At 34.4% G+C, this 22,853-nt stretch overlaps 1 protein-coding gene across 1 annotated transcript in view; it reads left to right on the top strand.

Moving 5' to 3' along the window:
* Positions 1 to 22,853, top strand: part of LOC118184523 (monoglyceride lipase-like) — a 75,226-nt gene that overhangs the window by 13,972 nt on the left and 38,401 nt on the right. Inside the window, exons 2-3 of the mRNA XM_035354210.2 lie at positions 2,719 to 2,825; positions 18,194 to 18,330. Of these exons, the coding sequence (XP_035210101.1) occupies positions 2,719 to 2,825; positions 18,194 to 18,330 (244 nt within the window). The remainder of the gene's footprint in view (positions 1 to 2,718; positions 2,826 to 18,193; positions 18,331 to 22,853) is intronic.

Genomic DNA, 22,853 nt, shown 5'->3' with positions numbered 1-22,853 from the left:
TTCTAAATTCTATTTGTGTATTTGAAAGATTTATTTGACAGGGGAAACGACTTTTCCATTTATTAAAGAAAATATTTGCCTGTGTTCCGCAAGTAATATTTCAGAAAAAAAAAATTGCTGTTTATCATAATACTTTAGAAAAAGTTTTTTTACCAGTCTCTTGCGATAAAACAGTATTTTGTTTTACATTTTGCCTTTCATTAAGCCTGAATGCAGATTTCAGAATTTTTCCTTTAAATGACGAAAACGGATTAATTTTTTTAGCGAAAAACTAATTTTTTTAGCAGTCCTCAAAGATTGTTTTCGGTGTTCCCTCCATCAACCTGTTTATGGCATGGAGACTCTCAATCGAACACCTCATAAAGATTTTAATTCCTTGTACGAATAAAAGGACGTATTGTAAACGCAAAAAATTCTAGTATTATATTCATTTTCACTGCTCCTGAATCCATTTTGGAGGACTCTTGTCCGTGACATCTATAGGTATGTACAGAATAAAAGATTTTATTTTGCAAAATAGATTTAAAGGGGATTCAAAAGGAGCTTTTTTGTGACGTTTGTACGCAGGTATGTACGTATGTATGCATGTATATATATAACTCAAAAAAGATTCACCGTAGAACTTTGAAATTTTATACAAGGAACTGCTATGACATCCAGTTGAGCAATTCTCTTTTTTATTGCAACTAACAGTACCAAACGGATTTTTCTCTCTATATATACACCTACCCCTTTACAACCTTAAAAACCTTTATTTCCGCAATCGTCGTTCGGAGTCGTGTACTTCCAGTTACAGAAGTGTTTTAAATGACTAAAATATTCATGTTTTGGCAATGCGATATTTACAAATAAATTGATTTCCGACAAATAATGAAATCTAAATTTTAATGCGATGTATGTTTGGTAAAGTTTTATATTCGTAATGAAAAAATAAAATTTGAGAAATTTGATCTCCCTACGACAAAAATTGACTTGGATATTTTTTTCAAAATTTGCAATTTTTGATTTCATTTTCAACTTGCCTTGAGGGATCGGTTAATTAAGTTACCGATCCCTCAAGGCAAGTTGGAAAGATGTTTAAAGGAACTGCAGAAAAAAAAAAAAAAAAAAAAAAAAAGTCTCTAATTTAATAAGTCGTACAAGGAAGTCATGTGGTGCTTTTCTTCAAATGTGGAAGCAGGATGCTCCTCGTATGAGCTCAACAGTTTTTTTAAGTTTTCACACCCTCTTTCCACAAAAAGAGAATAATTGCTCTTCGCATCATCCATGGATGTAAAAACGTTGCTACAAAGTTTCGCCTGTATCAATCAAACAATTGAATTGGAGTTAATAATGATGCATAGTTTAGCTGCATGAACATGTCAAGATTTGTCTCTAGCCGCTGGCTTTGGCTATAAGTTCTAAGCATCCAACTAGAACTCAATTTCTAAAACTCTGAAAACACTTTGTGTATACAGGATGTTTCACCAAATCAGGTACAGACTTTCAGGTGAGATAGAGTCCAAGTAGACGACGGAAAATCATATGGCAATGCATGGTCGGAAACGCTTTTCTGGGCGGTAGTAACAATACAAAAACACAAGAAAGGAAGAACATGAATAGGATGCGGAAACATGTTTATTATGCTTAGTATAACAGATATTAAGAAATAAGAACAAAAATAGACAACCATCGTCATAAAGAGGGTGTTCGAAATTACGACCCCGGACCTTACACCTGCATGGAAGATCTGCATCACGTATGGAAGATGCATGGCGCACAGTTCCTGCATCACAGTCCAAGGTGTTAATTTGAACACCTTCTTTGATGACAGTCGTTGTCCGTTTTTGTTCTTATTTCTTGGTTTCTGCTGTACTAAGCATAATAAACAAGTTTCTCACCAAGTTCGTGCCGTTCCTTTCTTGTGATTTATGTCGTCACTACCGCGCCAGGAAAGCCTCTCCGACCATTCATTGCTATACGATTTTTCATCGTCCAGGTGTACCCTATCTCTCCTGAAAGTTTGTAACGGATTTGCTGAAACATCCAGTATACCTGCGTATCTGTAAAAATCAGGCATTTCTTAGATGAGATGATTTTCTCCTCTCTCTCCATCAAACATATAATCCACCGCTTCTTTCTGTTAAAGCTTTCCGTTTAGAACTGGGCCGCGTGTATTCATGAGAGATTTCATGTTGTATTGTACGCTTTCGAGAATTTTGTGCGGTAGAATTTCTTCAGAGAATTCCTGAGTTAACCGAGAGGAGAAAATACATAAAGATTCTTATAGGTTATTCTTATCCGCGTGTATTCATGAGAGATTTCATGTTGTATTGTACGCTTTCGAGAATTTTGTGCGGTAGAATTTCTTCAGAGAATTCCTGAGTTAACCGAGAGGAGAAAATACATAAAGATTCTTATAGGTTATTCTTATCCGCCCATTCTTATCCGCTTTCCATTCTTATCCGCTTTCCGTTTAGAACTGGGCCGCGTGTATTCATGAGAGATTTCATGTTGTATTGTACGCTTTCGAGAATTTTGTGCGGTAGAATTTCTTCAGAGAATTCCTGAGTTAACCGAGAGGAGAAAATACATAAAGATTCTTATAGGTTATTCTTATCCGCCCATTTAAGGGAAGGGGGTGTTCTTATGTAATGATTACTGAATTGTGTAATAAATGTAAAAGATTAGAACATATTAGAAATGTGTTTTTATTTATTTGTTTATTTTATTTTACAGAGCCATACTGTTGATCAGTCATGGGTTTACAGAACACTGTATGATGTATGATGAACTGGCTCACGAAATGGCCCGCAGACGGTTTTTCGTCTTCGCGCATGATCACAGTAAGTATAGATTTATTAATTACCATAAACTGTTAACGTCTTCTGATTTTGGCGTCAATAAAATAGAAAGTTTGTCTTGGTAGAAGACGCTAGGGTTGTCTGTCTTATGGAGGGATGCTTTCGTTGAGGATTTTATAAGGGAAGTCTCGTATTTAAGCATTAGTTATGCTTGCGTAATTTCCAGAAATTTTTCACATTTGCGCGTTTTCAGACAGTCCGGCACTCCCCCGCATACTATTCTTCAAGTGTTGGTTGATGCCGATGAGTAACTAAGCATCTTGAGATATCTTTCGGCTAATAATCATTCAATTTTCGGACTTCGCTTCCTTACTACTAGATTTAATAGGCGTCTAACCCTTTTTCGAAATTCCTAGTTTTCCGATACTGTAAGTTTATTACAATACGAACTGCTAATATTAATTTAGTGTTTTGGTGAATAGAGATGTTTTAGAAATTACAAATAAGTAATTATTCTTAGGGAAAATTAGAAATAATTAACTCACAAGAAAGGCTACCAACATCCAATTAGGCATAAAAAGGAGGAAAATGGGATCTTTTCCGTCATAGGATAACACGCGACAATTTTCTCTAGAAAGATATAGGCACAGTTTAATACTTCCAACGAGTTGAGCATATAAATATATTTGTCTATCGTGAATCTTTGTTGTCTACATAGCTTTTATTCGCGCAGTGTTTTTGTTCAATGTATATTGCGCCTGTGTCGTTAGTCAGAGCGTTAATAGAAAGTATAAGTTTGATTTTTTGTAGAAAATATCTCGATAAGAAAGCAAATTAATGAAAGGAAACGCAAGATGACAGTATGATTGTAAGTAAACAATGAAAAGAAACAGAGAATAAAGCAAACAAAACTTTGGAAACTGACAGAAACTTTTCAGCTCTAAAAAACAAAGAAGGAGCAGAAGATAGTGCAGTAGAGTAGCGTTTCTTAACCTTATATATAGTTGCAATTCGTAAAAGTGCGTGACCTTTTGTGACAAGTGAGGATGTTCATCTTTTAAACTGCACCAGAATTCCACTAACAGCATTCATTAAATTTTTTCTTACAATGATAAATCAGATTTTATATCTATAAAAGAGTCATATTCTTTTGCTGATATGGTCGAAGGTCGTGCATTGACAATAAGTGGGTTTCTAATCCCCAATTAATTTAATCTGTTAATCGATTAAAATACTTCACTGAAACTTCTCAGGTGCTGAATAGTTTCTTTAATAATTGTCTTCCTTATTTCAATCCCTTCCTCATCTAAAAGCCTTTTATTATTGGGAAGCAATCAGTCGTTGCAGCGCACATAAATTGTCCAAAATTCTATCTTTTCTTAAAAGTTTTATCATGAGTAGTAAATGTATTTACTTGTTTGCTCTGAAAAGCTAAATTATGTTCATAGATCTTTGTAAAACTAGATCTTAAATAGGCAATTTTAAGCAACCAATTTCTAAAAAATAATTTATTTTTCAGTTCGAAATTGTGTTCTAAAAAAGCACGCATTTTGTCCCTTAGCTAAAAAATGTGAGTTAGTACAGGCCTCCCCAACATATGACTGAGTCGGCTCCATTCCTGCAACAACGTTGTTTTAGGTCCTGGAGGTTTCTGTGAGGCGAAGGCAAACTGCAATTACCCTTCCAAAGGCGTTCAAGACTTACAGTTTTAGTCTTGAGATCTGGCTAGTCATTCCATCCGAAAAATGAACTGACGGCCAACTACACCTTTGTAAAGGTGAACAAAAGACTGTCCGATTTCCTCTGTTTACAAGAAGACATGTTGTTTGCATCACGCGAGTTTCTGCGTGCAAGAAAGAGTCCGTTTAGCATGGAGTAGAGAACATTTATTTGGGAGCAAGGATCAGCGGGGGACTTTTTCTCTTCACAGATGAATGCTGATTCAGCCTAATCACTGACTACTTTTATCTGCAGAGCCAAGAACCCGCAACCTCTCCTCCAGTATACACGATAAGGGACCAGTATGACGGCGTAGTCTTGCAAGCGTTATACTGAACGGGGGCAGAGACCTTCATATCTCTGATAAAAGCTCTGTGACTGTTGCTGGTGTAAGAAAGAAATTTCAAAGCACTATATCCGCCCTTGCAGGGTTGCAGCCGAACCCCAGCTTATTTTATGGACAACAGCTCTCATTTCCATAGGGCTAATGTGGTGAGTGGTTTTTCTGAAAAGTAGGGATATTAACTGGATGAATTGTCCAGTCAGATCTTTAGACTTGAAAAATGCATTTCATATCTGACACTTTATTAGGAGGGCAATTGCAGCTCTTTTTATCCTCCCTGAACTAAGACTTAAAAACTGCAATGCCAAAGGAGTGGTGCCGACTGTTACAAGAAATCACATGCTGCTTCATACTCGGTATGAAGTCACGTTGTTGGAGTTATATGATTGCTAGAGGGAGCCATATATCCTGTCAGTCTCCTTTTTTGTTCGATCATGCGTATATACCATGACTGTTTCTTGTGCGGTATATTTTTTCCATCTGTCAGTCAGTTCTAGAGATAACCGACCAAATGTCTAAATTCTTTTAATTTTGAATGCTAGTGTAGAATTAAGTATGACAAATATTCCCCCCCCCATTTCTTGAAAACCTGTTTTTTTATTATCACTATTATTCAAAAAAAAAAAAAAAAAAAAAAAAAAAAGCGCCTCAGTTACGAATTAAAGTAGAAAATAAACTTTGTGTTACATGGGCAACTGTTGCGGCTTTAAAATCTTCAGCAAAAGTGGAATTCAGGCAGCTAAAAGAATTGGAAAAAAAAAAAAAAAAACCGTAAATGGAACAAACTAGAAATTAGGATATAGTGATAATGACTGACATTTTCAGAATATTGCGCTATGATAAGTGTTTTCTTTTAAATTGCCTCAGCAAATTAACCTTGGAAAATCAAAAGTTAGGTGTGTCGCAATTTCTTTTTAAAAGCTTTTTTAAACCTCAAAAGTTTCTTTAATAAAGCTCAAACGTATTTGCCTCAGGCGCATCTTGTAGTCGATTTACAAGCAGAAATTTACTTTTTATTTTAAGGGTGACGATGCAAATGAAGAAGAACAAGTGTCTCCAGCTCTTCTTTTTACTCAGTCCAAAACAGATCTCTTCCACTCAAGACTCGTTTCTCACTTTCGCAATTGATCTAGACAGGTAGTTTCTTCTCAAGGTCATCTTTTGTGTTTGACATTATCCGGCAGGAAACTCTCTTTTCTTCCGATTCAACTGTATCGTCATCACCATTCTTGCGATTATGACGGTTTTATCCTAGCTTGAAATGTGCCGTCTTTTGCGTCTTTACGTTCAGTTCGTAGATTTCTAGTTGAAAAAATAAAATTCCAGTTTTTCTCGCTCGTACGTGCAAAGCACATTGAAAGTTTGTGTACTTTTAACTTGAATGATAGTGAGCGTTTACAGTAATGATAGTGGCATTAAAGAAGATAATTTCTCTTAAATATTACGAGTACATATTTTATTTTTCAACATAAACACCATTTATTGCTACACATTTTGCCAAATGTGTGATTCATTTTTCCATCGTTCATGAAGAAGTTTTTGGTTTGCTTTGGAACCCTCTGCGCACAGCAACCTCAATATCAGTTAAGAAATGCTGACCTTTCAACATATTCTTGAATTCTGCGAACAGCTTAAATTCGGATGGTGCCAAATATAAACGTTAAAGAAAGTGTGAATTCGAGGTTTGCTATGTTTCACTGAAATCAATCATCCATTTTTTGCTCATAAAACACATTCATAGTTAATTTACTAGAGTTTCTATCTCGTCGAATCCATCAGTAAACATTTCCCCCTCTCCCCCCATAAAATGATCATCATAAACTGCTGGCATACAGCTGTGAATTTTGATTCGCGTGCAGCATTTTAGTCCTTTCTAATATTCTGTTATTGATCATTGCTTTAAACGTAACTCAGAGCTAGTACACATGACTAACGAATGTTAATACACGAGGATAAACAATGAAATGATGTAACCTATTTGTGCTTATTTCCGGCTGCCGAAAGCAGGTGCTAGCGATTTTTTATGACAACAGCTAGCAACATCATGCGATAAAATAACATACTAATCAGTCTACGTGCATTTATTAAAGTATAATTTAAGTCTTTTTAATGTAGACTTCAGTTAAGTACCATATTTCAGTACGATTCTCATATTCATGTGGGGAAAACCAATCACGCAGCCAGCTCTTTCGGCTAGGATCGAACACGGTTCCAAACTCCCAATATTCAGCGGTCTTATTACTAGGCGGCTACTGGTTGGCCCACGTTATATATAGAGTTCTGAAGTAGCTTTGTCTAGTATACAATAATAATGTAAAGATGATTCTTTATGCAACCGACAGAAATTTTTTTATGCAATTACCTATTCTTAAATTAAAATTTTCTTCTGTGACTGCGGAAAGCTTCATTTTATTGCTTCTCAATTAATTTTTCTCAACTTAGTTTTCTAAATCCTCTTTTTAACTAACGTAAATTTTTATTTAGATTTAGACACGACCCTTTTCAGGGTGATAAAATACGTTTGGCAGTCTTCATCTAAGACGTTCTTTTATGTTGAAAGAAAAGAAAATGCACAATGGCGCAATCATTTCCACTTTTCAATATCCGCAGGACTAATCATCCTCATATATGTAAGCCCATTCATTTTTTGCTTGATGTTATATGAATTGAGGAAAAGGCTTTTTGCAAGTGAAAGGTTTTATCGATCGGTGGGGAATAAGAAACTGGACATACTTTCTGCGAAACTGCGGAATTAAAGTCTTAATGACTATATCAATCAGAGCCTGCATCCCGTCAAACAAAGCATAGGACCTAAAGCATGGGTCTTTTTTTTCCAAAGTTTTTGGCCTTTCCTTTTAGCCTTTCAGCGGCGATGGACACCACGCAGATTCACTTCATTTATTTCTTGCATTATTCTGTCGTACCTTAATTTATTTTCATATGAAGGTCCATTTCGTCACCATTATTTTGAATTTCTTCCAGAAACAGCTGTTATTCACGTAGCGTTTACATTATTTTGTCGAAGACAAACTGACAACAAGTGATGGCGCAATCCATCATGTTTCATAGTTCAGGAAAATATATTGTCTAATCATTTGTTTACGGCGGACGCTTCTGACGAAGTTCAGTATGAAAAATATTTACATCATGCTAAATCAGCTTTTCCTTCCTCATTTCTTATTTCTTTTCTTTTCATCTAATATTTATCCCGCGTTGACTTTCTAGAAGGGATACATATGAGTTTCTTGTTGACAGCAAATCAGTTATAAGGATTTAATAACTGAGATTTTTAAAGACTTTTACATTAGTGATCATAATAACTAAACCTTATTAAGAATGTACTCCTGTTTTGAAACGAATAGCTAAGCTAAAAATGCTTTACTGTACTCATAAAAGTGATTTCAGCGTTAGCATGATCTTTAAAATAATTCCATGATTATGTAAAACATCCTTGTCGAAATTAGGCTTAGTATTTCACTGTATATTATGTTAGTTTAGAATGAGAACAAAAATTTTATTGTTTGCAGATAATTTTTAGAGATCAAAGTTTCAGTAACCTGTTGAAGTCGGGTGCATATGTAGGTAAGACATAAATATGATATGTCTCTTGCTAATACTAGTCATTTTATAGGAAACAAACAAACAAACAAACAAAAAAAAAAAAAAAAAAAAAAAAGAGCAATTAAAATGAATAAAACCCATTTTTATTTATTTACTTATTTATTTCAATACGGCCATGTTTCTACTGAGTCACGCCTTCCTTGCAATAAATATTAATTTATTGTTTGTAGTTTGTTGAATCAAGAATTAGATGTGTTGATAATTTACCAACATTCTATAAATTGTCATCTGGGATGATTTCGAAAGAAATTATTAGAAGTTCCATGTTGATAACACAAGTATGTGGAGGATTACGTAGTCTTCGCGAAGGCGATGTTTCGTCCAATTTTCCTCTTCTCTTGCCACCAACGGAGGAGTGTCGTTTCCTCATTTCTCCCACTCTTATCTCCAATCACTTGCCAAATGGGAAGGGGAGATACGGGTTTTTCTGTACCTACCCTTTCATTCCTTATCTCTAACTTCTGTCTCTATTTTCAAATCGTAAGCTTATATTGATGTCTACAATTGCTAGTAAACTCTTTTATAAGTGACTTCAATTGATGATTGTTAAAGCGTCTTTCTTAGCTTTCTTAATATACGTTTTAGTCTCAATTTAGATATTTACTTCTTTGCATACAATTTTAGATCATAAGCAATAATATAAAATATCTGTTCCTTATGATAATCAAATAAATGTAATAACATCGTTATTTTCATAAATTAAACTTCCACATGTTTACTTTTACGCATTATACAAGGCATCATATTTCATTTGCATCTTCTCTCTTTTTAATGTCAAGCGCTATTAGTATTAGAGTAACATTTCGGGAATGGGTAATTTGGATACTTATTGAGAGGAATAAGCCATTTGATCAGTATAATAACATTTTATGAATATCACAGTTAAGTCCCTCATTGGAAAAAAAAAAAAATTTTTCCTGGTCTAATATTATGATTTTGTTTAAAGCTCTTAATAATGAATAAGGTTCCTACGAATTTCTTTTCCTCTTCCTGAGTTTAAAGGAGCTCCTGAGTTATTTTAAAAATCCTTGCTTTATGGAATTTGCATGTATTCATGCAAAGTAATCCCTTCTTAACAGAAACACTACGTACTAGGGATTTTAATATGTATAACATAAAGAAGAGTCAATTTCCAAGCATTCCATAAAGACAACCCTTGTGCTAGGTTGATAGTTTTCGAGTGCCTTGCAAACACCATCTCCGTCAAAAGTAGGCAACTAAATCAAAAATAATACTTTAATTAAAACTCAGCTTGAAATTAAATATCTAACCAGATCCGCGTTTATCCTCTCAATTATTATTACATTATTTCTTTATTCCTGGAATTATGTATACTAAAACTTTGTATAATAAAACTGTTCAAACCGAGTTAAATAATATCGAGAACACAGTGGCGTAGCTAGAACTCTTGGGCCCCTGTGCAAAACATTTTCCTGCCCCCCCCCCAATAAATTTACTGTGCCTAAAAAAAGGGAAGAAAGTCTAGATTTGCGGAGATTTTTAAATTAAATCCAGTAAGTTTTACATGCAAATATATTTCGAGTTTCTATATAAAATCTGCGCTAATCCAACTTTTTTTTTCGCTTAATTTCGCTAGTAAATAACTGGTTATGTTATAAACTGACAGACAACATGATAGGTAAACGTACAAAAAAGAAATTACACTAATATATAGCGCTCTGTGATCAACTGAGCCTATGAACATGACTCATGCAATAATATACAAGTCATAAATAAGAACTTTTATAATGTAAATGATACATTTTTTAAATATAAAACATATTTATCATAAATTTCATAAAGAAAACTATTTGAACATACATTTTTTGTATAAAATAAGTATGGTAAAGTTTTCCCCCCTTTCTTTTAAGAAAACTTTTTGATACACTAAACTACTCGAATACATGATTTTTATACGTGTTTTAAGTTTTTATTTTAAGTTTAAATATGTAAATGTAGTTCAGCAGGACATTCATGGGCCCCCTAAGCCTTCGGGCCCCTATGCGACTGCATTCCTTACATACCCTTATTTACGCCACTGCGAGAACAAGCGTCGCCAAAAGTTCGATCACAGCAGAGTTTTGGTAGTTCACGTAAAAATATTTTCCTTTCAAGTTAATATTAAAAAATCGATATAATAAATGCTTAGATATGTAACAAATTCACATCATAATTTAGGAGTCATGCGATGAAAAACGCTGTAGCAATAAATTGCTTTAAAACTGAAACTATGCAGTTGTTCAGAACCCTTTGTTCAGCGATCAGGATACCTTTGTTGAAATTTTCATAGCTCACTGCAGATAAGGCAATAATCCTTAAATAAGGCAATAGCTATTGCAATGAATTTTAGCAGATGTTTTAGAAAAAAGATTTTCTTTTCTCCAATTTTATTTGAAATTAATATATTAATTTTAAAGTAAAAGCGTGGTTAGCTATTTGCAGAGATAATGCTCATTAAGTTTTCTAGTTATGAATATCAATAGTTATCCAGTAGAATCCAAAAGAAAACCTAAACTAATAACCCCCTGTTTTTCAAAACATAAAGCTTAGAAAAATAATAAATACACTCATTAGGTTTTCTTGATACTGGAGACGTGAAAAATGAGCAATGTCGCCGAGGCTCGAACCTCGGATCTCTCGAATACGCGCCGAGCGTGCTGACAATTAAACCAAAAAGGTATACTAAAAAGGCAGGAGAAATACCTTATATACTCTTCCTTTTAAAGGGCGACTGTGGATTATTGTATCCTGGTGGTGGAGAATCACCGTCCACCACCCTTTTTTAGTTCGGACGCCACTGTAAGGTCATTAGGTTTTTTTGATGCTGGAGAAATGAAAACTGAGCAATGCACTCGCCGGGTTTCTAACCTCGGACCTATGAACCCATTATGAGTTATTATGTCATGTTATTAATCAAGGATATATTTAGGTTTAATATAGTAGTTTCACAAAAGAATCTTATAGTACGTAAAGAAAATTTGCATTTTAGACTAAAAGATGTCATAACCGTATAATCATTTTCACATCTCGAAAAGCAAATTGAATTTTAAATAATAAATTTTAAATTAAAAAATATTTCCACAGCTTTAGGTTTACAAAAATATTCTTAAAAGTTATCTTCGAAACTGTATAATACTTTAATTTGAAAAAAATGTTAGTATTTATTTCAAATTATAATCATAAAATTTGTAAACATCAGTTGCTTTTTGAAAATAAATATCAATTAAAAAAAGAACACGTTTATTAATTAGCTTCGTAACTCATAAGACTAAAAATTCAAACGACGTCAAATTTTTATTTTAGTATCATTCATATTTTTGCGAATTTTTTCCGATATAGTGTATGAATAAAATTTATATTCTACTCGTATTTAGATTCAGGTATTTGATCGCTAATGTATGCTTGCAGATCCATCTGACATATGGGACTCGGAAATATGCAACATCAATTGTGCCCTCGCATGGATTCGAACCAGAAATCTTTCAAGTGCCAGCTAAACGTATTAACCACTTACCCCATGACAGTACGCATGAGGAAATGCAATAAATTTCGACATTCTTCTTCCCCGTATAAAAGGCGGCTCCGGAAAGGAACAAGTACCCTTTTGGCCAAATCTAGGTAGTGACAAATAAACGTTCACAATTTAATTCGATACTTAGATTTCACTGTAGAAATCTAAATTTTTTGGAGCTAGAAACCAGAGAAATTAAATATAATACCCCGTAAGGCTTTAAATTTCGGTTTCCGACTTCTAGCTGTATGTGCTAACCACTTACATCGTAAAGGCACGCACAAGGGATGCGATTTTTCCTTACATGTTTAAATAAAACCTTAATGAGTAGCAATATTACCGAATCTTAAAATTTCAAACAATAACTTCAAATGGAATATCTAGAATCTTTAATTTGTGGAATGAAATGCTACTGTGCTATTTTGGTCGCAAAATTCTTCAAAACATTTGCTAAATGAACTGAAATTTTACCGCTAAACATGATTTCAAGAATATTTTCAATGATTTACTCTTCAACGGTAGGTAAGCAAAGTGCGAAAGTAATACTTTCTCAGAAGAAAAAATACATTTCTTCATGTCGCAGTGACGCTACAGAATCAGTGAGAACCTGTCGGATGCTACACTCAGAGTACTTAGATTTTATAAATTATGATCATAATTAGAAGATTTTTTTAAAAAATTACTTGATGCCACAATCGTTGAATTTGAAAGCAAATAAAATAAGTTCAAATTATAATTCGGGAGTCACATGAAGGATGAAGTTGTAGCAATAAACTGCCTAACAACTGAAACTGTTTAACTGTATCGGGCATTTATTTGAAAACTATTTAACTGTACCATGGAAAATTCATCAGAAACTAAAGTTCAAAGTAGCTTGTCTTTAAGCATGCCACTTAAAATGGAGAATCTGTTTGAACCTTTTCCTTAACAGAAAAATACATCTTTGACATTTTGAAAGTGTTCTTCATTATAATAAGTGTATGAATTCTTGATAAACGAGTTAAACAAACGACTTATAAACTTAATTTATTTTGTAAAGTAGTAAAAATGATTGAAATAGATAAGTAGTTTTCCAATAACTTAGAATATTGCACATGTTTATTTAATGATAATCATATAAATATATAACAATACGATTTAAAATACTATTATTTACACGTACATTATATATAATCGTATATATATAATCGTATATATAACAATACGATTTAAAATACTATTATTTACACTGTATTGCTATGTAGACTATTTTGGGCAAAGAAGTTGTAGAAAACATTTAAGCAGAGAGTGTATTAACCCGCAGAAAAACCGAGAGCATTCTTCAGAACGAGCATCTATTGGAGAGTTAAGGAGCAATTTAGGCGAAATGTATTAAAAGGGGAAAGACAATTATCACAGCGAAGTCTAAATGTTAACCTCTTGGGGCGAAACCACAGCGAACACGATGTGGAAGAGGAATCTGACTATCCGATACTACATACAAACTGTAAACGACGGCTACGACTACTCTCGATTTAATGATTTTTCTATTAGTATAAAATCTTTCCTAATTTTATACTTTTGAAAATGATAAATGTTACTGTACATTACGTTTTTTAACAATCGAAATGGCTGGGAAAATATCAACAATTAATAAGACTTTTGGAAAACTGTGATGAAACCTTTAAAGTTTAGTTCTTAAACAGGAACTAACTAGTTAAGGAAAAAGTAAGTTCTCACTTTAAATAGTACACAAAACTATTCATTATATAAACACAAAACTTACTTTACAATACAGTTCGTTCTTTAATGATTATATTTTTAGTCAATTCAGTTAATAATTATTTCACATATTAAAATAATCTTTCTTGCCTTCATCGAAAGTACAATGTATTGGGATTTTAGAGAAAAATGCCATTTTCTGAACTGTTCCTTAAGCCTGGTTTGTTTACGTAAGAAAGCTGTCGCGAGGTTTGCACGTGACATTTGCACTTCCACGGAATCTTAATGAGGCAAGGAAACAAACAGATAAGCCTTGTGAAACAAGAGATAATGTTATAAGGAGTAAACGGCGTACATAGTGCATACACTAATTAATTCCACACCGTTTTCATTACAGTTTGCAGAATCGTAAGCATTGTTTTCGCTGTTTTACGAAATTTTCATATGTAAGCATTGTGAAAAAATTGCAATGCCAAAGAACTCCAGTATTGTCTCCCTTGAAAGGTATGCCCAACCTTGACATGATGCAAGTAAATCATATTAGACAACAATGTTGAATGCATTTCACAGTCAGTGTAAACGTAAAGCTCTTATCCAGTAACGAGTTTTTAATTAGAGAAAAACTCTTTCTTAATTGTGAGTTTTGCAACTGTGCCGCCAAACCTATCAATTGATTCTAGAGATTAACCGAGACCTGTTGAATGAGATCGCACATGGGAATACACGTGCAGTTGTATTGCTTTAGGCAAGAATGGATCTACTTTCGCGTTTTCTCGTCGTACCTGCACTCACAGATCCTTTCTTCTCCAAACGCATGTGTGCTAAATATCTGAGCTAGTTGGAGATCTAAGTGTCTCGCAATTTTTTGAGCTAATTACTCCAGCGTTACGCTTAAGAATAAATGCTTGAAAAGGATTCTTGAAAAGTACTTGATGTGACGAAGCAAATATTCTGATAGTCGTTTGACAGTATAAGTGACGAAGCAAATATTCTGATAGTCGTTTGACAGTATAAATTAGACGGTTATTGTGTTTTTAATGAAAATTTTATTTAAATCTTGGGGAAATAAAAATCAACGACACTTGAAAAGGACGTTGAATCATTTTCGTACTTTAAGACTTATTGGCTGATCATTTACGGTAGAACTCTTACGAAACAATATCTTCAGGAAGGCTTTTCTTAAGAACTAAACGTTTCACATTTTCATTTTTGGATACATTCCTTGATCTGAAGTTCAGTCGATTCAGTATTACATTTAATGAGATGGCTATAAATGAATTATCATTATTAATATTTTTTCAGAAATTTTGTCTTTAATTAGTATAATGCAGCTGATAGTATTGTGGATGTAACGCTGCTATCTGCTTCCGATAGGATAAAAAAATGTGAATTTTATCTTAACTATGCATTCAAACCAATAGCTACATGAAACAAATAGTTGAAACTGCTTCATGTTTTACACGAGGTACTACATTTGCACGGAAGACGGGCTGGGCGGCCCTTCATCTGAGTTTCAGCATAGCGGCTCTTCAGACCTGTCATTACCTAGCTCCGTCTCAGTTTTGATGAACTCCCAGTGAGACTGATCCGAAAATCTACTACTACTCTTCCCTACTACCAATAGCTAGAAAGAACTTCTGGCTAGACAGTATTCCAAGTCACCATGTCGCAAAGACACTATGCCTAACTCAAATCTTGCGTACTTCTAAGTATGTGGTTCTATATGCTTCGTTACAAACAAACTGTTAAAAACCTGTATTTTTAGAATTGAAGTTCGAAAATGTCTTTAATTCTTCCATATTGTCTCAAAGCTATGATTTCTTATTCTGCAAATGTTTTTCAGCATTTAAAGCATATTGTTTCAAAATTATGACTTCTGATATACATGCCCTTTTTCATCAAGAAAAGGCTTCAGTATTTCTGTATAATTGCTTGATTTATTTTCTTAGATTCACTGAAGGGTTTACTTACAAAGCGCGCGTGAAGATACGCATAGGAGTCGAAATAATATATCTGCTGGAAAATAAGATCCCCCCTTTTTTTGCTATATTTTTGTTCTGAAATTTGGAAATAATACTGATCGGGTATTTTAATAAACGATTTTACAGAATGTGCGGAAGAGTTTAATTATCACACTGTATAGAATAATTACACCGTTGAAATATATAGAATAATTACACCGATGAAATATATAGAATAATTACACCGTTGAAATAGATAGAATAATTACTATATAGAATAATTACACTGTTGAGATATATAGAATAATTACATCGTTTAAATACTAAATAAAATCGCTCAGGAATTACCCACAGCCGTAGCTAGGATTTTCAGCTCCAAAGAACAACTGAAGATTTTGCGCCCTCTTCTGCTTTTTATTTCTTAAAATTTATCCTAAAATAACGGGGTGTTATTTTTGCGACAATATGACATTTTTAATTGTTTTAAGCGCTTGTGGATTACAAGAGTAAAGAAAAATTCTACACACTGAATTAAGAATTTCGTATTAAGCGTAAATGTTTAACAAGCATGCTATTGATATTTTTACGTCTTTGATGAGAAATCTAAGGTTTCGAGAAAAAAAATTATAACAAAAAGCTATGATTTATTTCATGTAATAAATTTCCTTTCCAAAATTAAGTTGTTGTAAACGAATATCAACATTTCTTCAATTTCACCTTCTTTAATAATAATAATAATAATAGTAATAGTAATAACAGTAATAGTAATAATAATAACAATAATCAAATAAAAACTTTGTAGAATCAAGTAGATGCAAAGTCAAGTGCAAGTGCTGGATATGCACCTCATATTTTAATTACTTTTCTCTTAAAATATGCCACACATACTTGCCGTAAAAATCGAAATTTATATAACAAAGTAATATTTTTAACTCTAAGAAGCCCAGTTTCATAAATATGCTCCTTAACTTCATTTTATAGATGTACAAGATGTTTTAAATTGCAAAGCCAAGAACTTATATTAATTGCTAATATTTATTTCACAAATCTTTAATTAGAATATTTATTCAGCTCACAAATGTAAGTAACAGAGTTGTGTTGTACTGATGTTTCACATTTATTTTTCCACTTCTCTTTTATAAAAACCATGAAAAATATGATTTTTTAAGATTAATATTGAATTCAGCAAAATGAATCATTTTATTAAACCTTTTCATTTTATTGATTCATGATTCATGAAACAAAGATAACGTAACGGAATTTACTTTCATGCATTTCATCTTCATAAAATTATTTTCTTAGCTATTTTTTAAGTAAGAAACATGTAGCAGTAGTCCCTTATAACGTGCGCGTTTGTAATTTTGTACATGCGCAGCGTCTCATGGCATCCCTTGGCACACAAAGACAAGCTGTTTTGAATCATGTTGGCAGTGAATCACGCATTCTGTGTCGCATGATGGAAATGTTTAAGAAGATGCAGCCATTCGTCATCAATGAAATAACGTCTGTCACTGGCTTCGTAACGTCAAGAGATGCGTCTCCAACAAGGATTCATCACAAGATCTGTTGAGTTAAAGCCCGAAAATGTCTTGAGCCCTGCTGCAAACTATCATACTTTGAAGAAACTTCGCAACGCAATCCTTAATAAACGCTGCGATATGCTATTCATGAAAGTTCTGTTGTTTATGACAATGGCCTATCTCATTAACCCCTTAGACCAATATACATATGTATCCAATGTACCTATACCACCAATGTACCTATGTATGAAACTTTTTATTAATTGTATACTGAAGCATGCACACGCCCTTGTTTGGCCACGTCAATACCACATATTCTCCATTAATATATTTCCGATGCAGCCCTTTCAGGAAGTCGCCAGGGTTGTGTTGTTCTAAATAGGTGCGGGTACCGGACGACACCCGATTTGTCATATTAAGCCGTCCGGGTGTCCGGGCCCTGCATTCACCTGTCACCTGTTTATGACAATGCGAAGCCTCAATATTATTAAAATTATTATCATGACGACGCTTTCATAGGTATCCGCCAAGGAGAGAGATACTTTCATAGAAAAACCTTTTTAAGGTAAACTGTTTCGTATCTAGTATATTGCAAATCGGGTAAACTACGAAAACTCCTACGTACCCAGCCATTTGGCCGGATTTGAACTTTTAGTGTTCAACTTCTTAACCACTCGGCCGCTGTTGGACAAAGACTCAAGTTGCCACTCAGATGCAATCTTTAGGCTGGCGGTATTGGACGATCCCCGTACGACCTCGATCTCGCGCCAACAAATCACCATATTCCTCTGCATTTGAAAAAGTTCCTCGCAGGCTAGTCTTTACAAAACGAAAGAAACGTTAAAATGAACTCTGAGATAGTTATTCTCGCACTTCTATCAAAGAGGTGTTCAAAAAATACCCGTAAAAATAAAATAAAATACCCGAGGGTTTACCAGGTAATTTTTTATTGTAAAGTTGAAATTACTTAAAAATATCATTTGTATTTAATCTTCAAAATAAGATGGAAATTTGTCTTTTTATTCTTCCTGTAGTGGGTCATGGACATAGTGAAGGCACCAGAGCATTTATGAATTGCATACATGAATTAGTAGAAGACTCCGTCAGACACATCAAGCTTGTCCAAGAGGAATATCCTAATCTACCTCTTTTCATTTGTGGTCATTCTATGGTAAGTAATGTTTTAGTCTTACTGACAGAAGAAATAAAGTAAAATCATGTTTATTTATCCCCTTGAATGGGTTATAGCATAAAATGATGGACATCATAAAAGAAAATAAAGAGTTACCTTCCCAGAATTACTTTCAGGAATTTTACGCTTGAAGTTTAAATTCACTTTTTTTCTTGAAATTTTCATTGATTTTGTATGAAATTTCTTTAATTGGGATTCCTTATCATGTTGTATCAGTGTATGATTCCTTATCATGTTGCATCTTACAAGTACATGTCATTAGATAAATTACATTTAAGACTTTTATAATTATCAATGCGGAGTCACTTGGAGGTTTAAATCACATAATAAAATAGGTTGGTGATTATATAAATACTATAATGTTTAGTAATTAAATATACTGTAATGTTTGTAAGTGCTTTGATGTTACTGTAGAGTCTCGTTTAGATTCAAAAATATTTGTACAGAAACTTATTAACATTAAAAATATCATTTACATATTATTACGAAAGCTTCAACACATTGTTAAACAATAAAAGAACTGCTCTCAGAAGATGTCAAATAAATTTTTATTTTGTACATTTTGAACTACAGTATACATATTCGCTTGCACAATTTGCAATTACTTCCGAAATGTTTATTAACTATTTACTGTTCTAAATTTCAAATTTCAGTTAATTAACGTTTAGGAAAAAATATGGAAAAATTTTACTTATGTTTAAGCAGAATTAATTATATTTGTAAAAATATTATTTTTAGTGGTTTAATCATTAATGAAATGGTCATATGGGAAAATGAAAAGTAATTGTGGTGTAACTTTTGTTGGCACTATCTAGTGTTCTTTAACATTCGTTCCTTCATTATGATATCTTGATGAATTTTCTTATTCTTTGAATACCTATATATCCACTTTTAGTAGTTTATGAGTATTTCAAAAGTAAAATAACGAAAAAAAGCTACCTAAGGTGGTGTAGATTTGTATTTGTATATTGGCGTGCTTCTTCCCCAATGAGATACAAATACAGAAGCCACAAAGACTTGGAAGAGAATAAACGCTTTCGATGATGAATAAAAACTTAGTTGTCATTCATCATCGTTATCATCATCATCATCGTGCCTAGTTATCATCGTACCTAGTTATGATAAATAATCGCAAGTTTAGAAAATGTTCAAGGATACTTTCTGTTCATGGATAACCAGTCGACAAGACTTATGGATCTTCTTTAAAATTTTTGAAATTCTTAAGGAAAACGGAATCTTTAATTTAAATAACCAGCTATTTTTATGTTATTCCTTTTTCGTCGGCACCAAACTGCAGGTTAGGATAAATTTAAATAGGTACAGTTAGAATTGGGCGGGACACCAGAATTTCACCATTGGTTGCACACGTATAGTCCCACTGCATTAAATGTGTTGCTCTGCTCCAAGTTTGATGGAGAACGTCCCATGGGATAGATCCGAGAGTCTCCCATCCCTCATCGTTTAGACTGGAGAGAACTTTCAACTGTCCAGTATTTTGAGTGTCCTCATGCCTCCCATAACACTTACAAATATTCATACCTTTTCCGGAATTCGAAACCGAGACGTCGGATATGGCAACACCGTCTCGAAGAACTATCTAGAAGGTGTTGGACATGGCAACCAGCACCGCTAACCACTCTACCGATCAGGGCGGCAATAAATATAAACCGCAAGTTTGAAAATAAATATAAACATGTTATAAATATAAACATGGCGAAGCAAGGTCGGCATCTGTGCATTCCCGATGGTACGTTAGTTCTCTTAGGTGGACGGGAGGCACTTGTTGCAGACACCCATATTATGCAGAACATATGGAAAATTGTTCTGTGTCTAGCATGGCGATGTTGGTGATATCCGAGAAATGGCCGGAGCCGAATTCTATTGCACCAGTGCTAACTAATTCTTTTGTTGGTATCCGAAGTTGAAGATGGTGTAGAGGCATTTCGCTGGGTCTTGGCAAATGTTAAGCTCCGCACCAGTGTTGAATAGCAACAATCCGGAGGGCGGTGCAAGAGTTTTTTACCTCTCTTTCCTCATCACTAACCACTGGACAGAACTTTCAGCTTGCCGTCGATTTTGAATGTCCCCTTGCCGCACAGACACCAACAAGCATTCATGCTTTCTCCAGGATTCGAAACCAGGTTTCACGATACAGCAGCCAGTGTCACTAACCAATATAGCAATCGCGGCGGCAATAAATTTAGTACAGAAAGAAGCTAGGCCAGCACCTCTGTAGTAGCACAGGTAATTGAAGTACTGCTGCACTTAGCTAACTGTTAAGCTTCCAGGTATGAGTAAGAACATCCCGGTGTGTTCCGAGCGTCTCCCTCTCCCTCCTTCCCCTACCATCAGCGTCTACCAAGGACTTTCGGCTCGCAGTGTATTTTGAGTGCCCCCATGCCGCACGGACACTATACGTGTACAACCATTCATGGCTTCTCAGGGATTCGAACCAGGTCCCATCGGTACGGCAGTTAGTCTCTCTAACTACTATACGGGCTGATAGGCGTTGACCATAGCAGCTAGACAAATACTACAGAGAAGAGGATGTCCTTGAAAACTCTGACAATTTAGGCTTCCAAAATTCAAAATGTTCATTTAAATGTCTTTTCCATGGCGAAAAGCAGATGCAACTAGTATGAAGAGAGATTTGACTGGCAAAGTTTGAGCATGTGTAGTGATTCAAGGAATTCTCTGACCCCGCGTTTAGGTAGTCGCTACGCAGGTGACGGTCGGTGATATGTTACGGTAGTTCTAGCACTACTAGGCTGGTGAGACCTAGCCAAAAAGGAATTGATGATTTACTCAGAACTACAGTGAAGGAAAACGTTACCCGTACACCATGAACAAAATTTTGAAGTTAATTTATTTTATGCTAATTTATTTACAATCATGCAATTCACTCGTATGCAAAATTAAGGGAATTTATTTAATTTTATTTAAAATAAATGATAATAATTTATAATAATATAATTTATATAAAAATTAAGAGAATTTACGCATTATGTCGAATTACTGAAAAACTAATGGACAGATTTTAATGAAATTTGGTATGAACACATATTTATAACAGATGAAGTCATTTAATAGACTCATGATTATCAATAAAGCTCACAGTGCAGTGATGTCTAAAATCCACATTCTAATATCGAAATGGAAATGCGTCTAATATAAAGTATAGTCTCCTTTCAACAGCCAGAAAGGTCATGCAGTATGATGACATATTGGACAGGAGGCAGCTGAGGGTCCCTGTGACAGTCGATCCCATTCCTTCAGTAAGGCAATTTCAGACTCCGGGATGGTTCTCGAAGAGGGATCGCGAGATGGAATTGCTCTCCCAAGAGCATCCCATGCATGCTCTATATGATTAAAGTCAGGAGATCTGGCTGGCCAATCCATACTGCGAATATCCTCCCTTTCTACGTAGCCCTCGATTAGCTGAGCCCTATTTGAACGAACATTATCGCCCATTAATAGAAATCCAGGAACAGCTGCGCTTCAGAAACGTCGAATGTACGGCTGTAAGATCTTCTTTCTATACATCAGAGCAGTCAGGGAGCTTTTCTCATACGCAAAGCAGGAGTGTGAAGTCATCCGCAAATCATTACATTTCACCAGCGTAATGATCCTTTTCTACAATAAGAGGGATGGTGTCGTGCTCCAGGCTCTCTCCAGATACAGGTACGCCGATAATCAGTGTCCAGGCTGAATCTTCACTCATCTGTAAAAACGACGGTGCTCCACTGAAGTCTGGTCCAAAGTGCGTATTGCGAAATAATAGCATTTATTAGCAGAACTGGAATTTCTGAGAATTTCAGAATATATTCCACAAGATTTGGTGTTATGATAGTGTGAAAAAACCCACATTCTATTAAGTTTTAATTGGATACTTTCGATGACATTTTAAAAGCGAGTTGACTTCATTTTGAGGGTCCATAATCTAACAATTTGTTTAGTGCTTCAAGCCCCCCATACTTTGTTTTGAAAATTTCTGATTTCGACATTCGATATCGGAGAAAAATCTGTCTGAGTGAATTCTCACCTGACATATGAAAGTGTTTTTCTGTTGATTTCGAAAGCCTTCTGGAAGTTTCGAAGGTTCAAGGGCAAAGTGCAAAGAATGTGACCAAAAAGAATGAACGCTAGACCTGACGCGTTTATCGCAGGATGTGGTGCGAAATAGGATTAGTTACCGGTTCATTGAGCTCTGTGATGTCTACGTGACCTGAGGGAATTGGAATTACTACTGTGTAGCAAACTTCACAGCTTTTTCGGTGCGTTCTTTGAGATGGAGCGGAAGTTTTTTTATTAAGCGCAACTGTCTTTAAAGAACTGCGTCCGAAACTTGTGACATACTCTAAACACGGTGCTGTTTTTTAATACGCAAATGATAACGTAATTATGCAATGGCATTCTTCCAGTTATTTATTTAAAAATTTCATGCTTTTTATACACAAAAATCAGAATTCTGACGTACACTTTTTATGCTACTTACTTTCTAA

The sequence above is a fragment of the Stegodyphus dumicola genome, chromosome X1 (genome assembly GCF_044657685.1).
Source record: "Stegodyphus dumicola isolate Sdum_Otavi_A_Nest chromosome X1, ASM4465768v1".
In the NCBI taxonomy this organism is placed as follows: domain Eukaryota; kingdom Metazoa; phylum Arthropoda; class Arachnida; order Araneae; family Eresidae; genus Stegodyphus; species Stegodyphus dumicola.
This window is presented reverse-complemented; position numbering and strand designations above follow the sequence as displayed.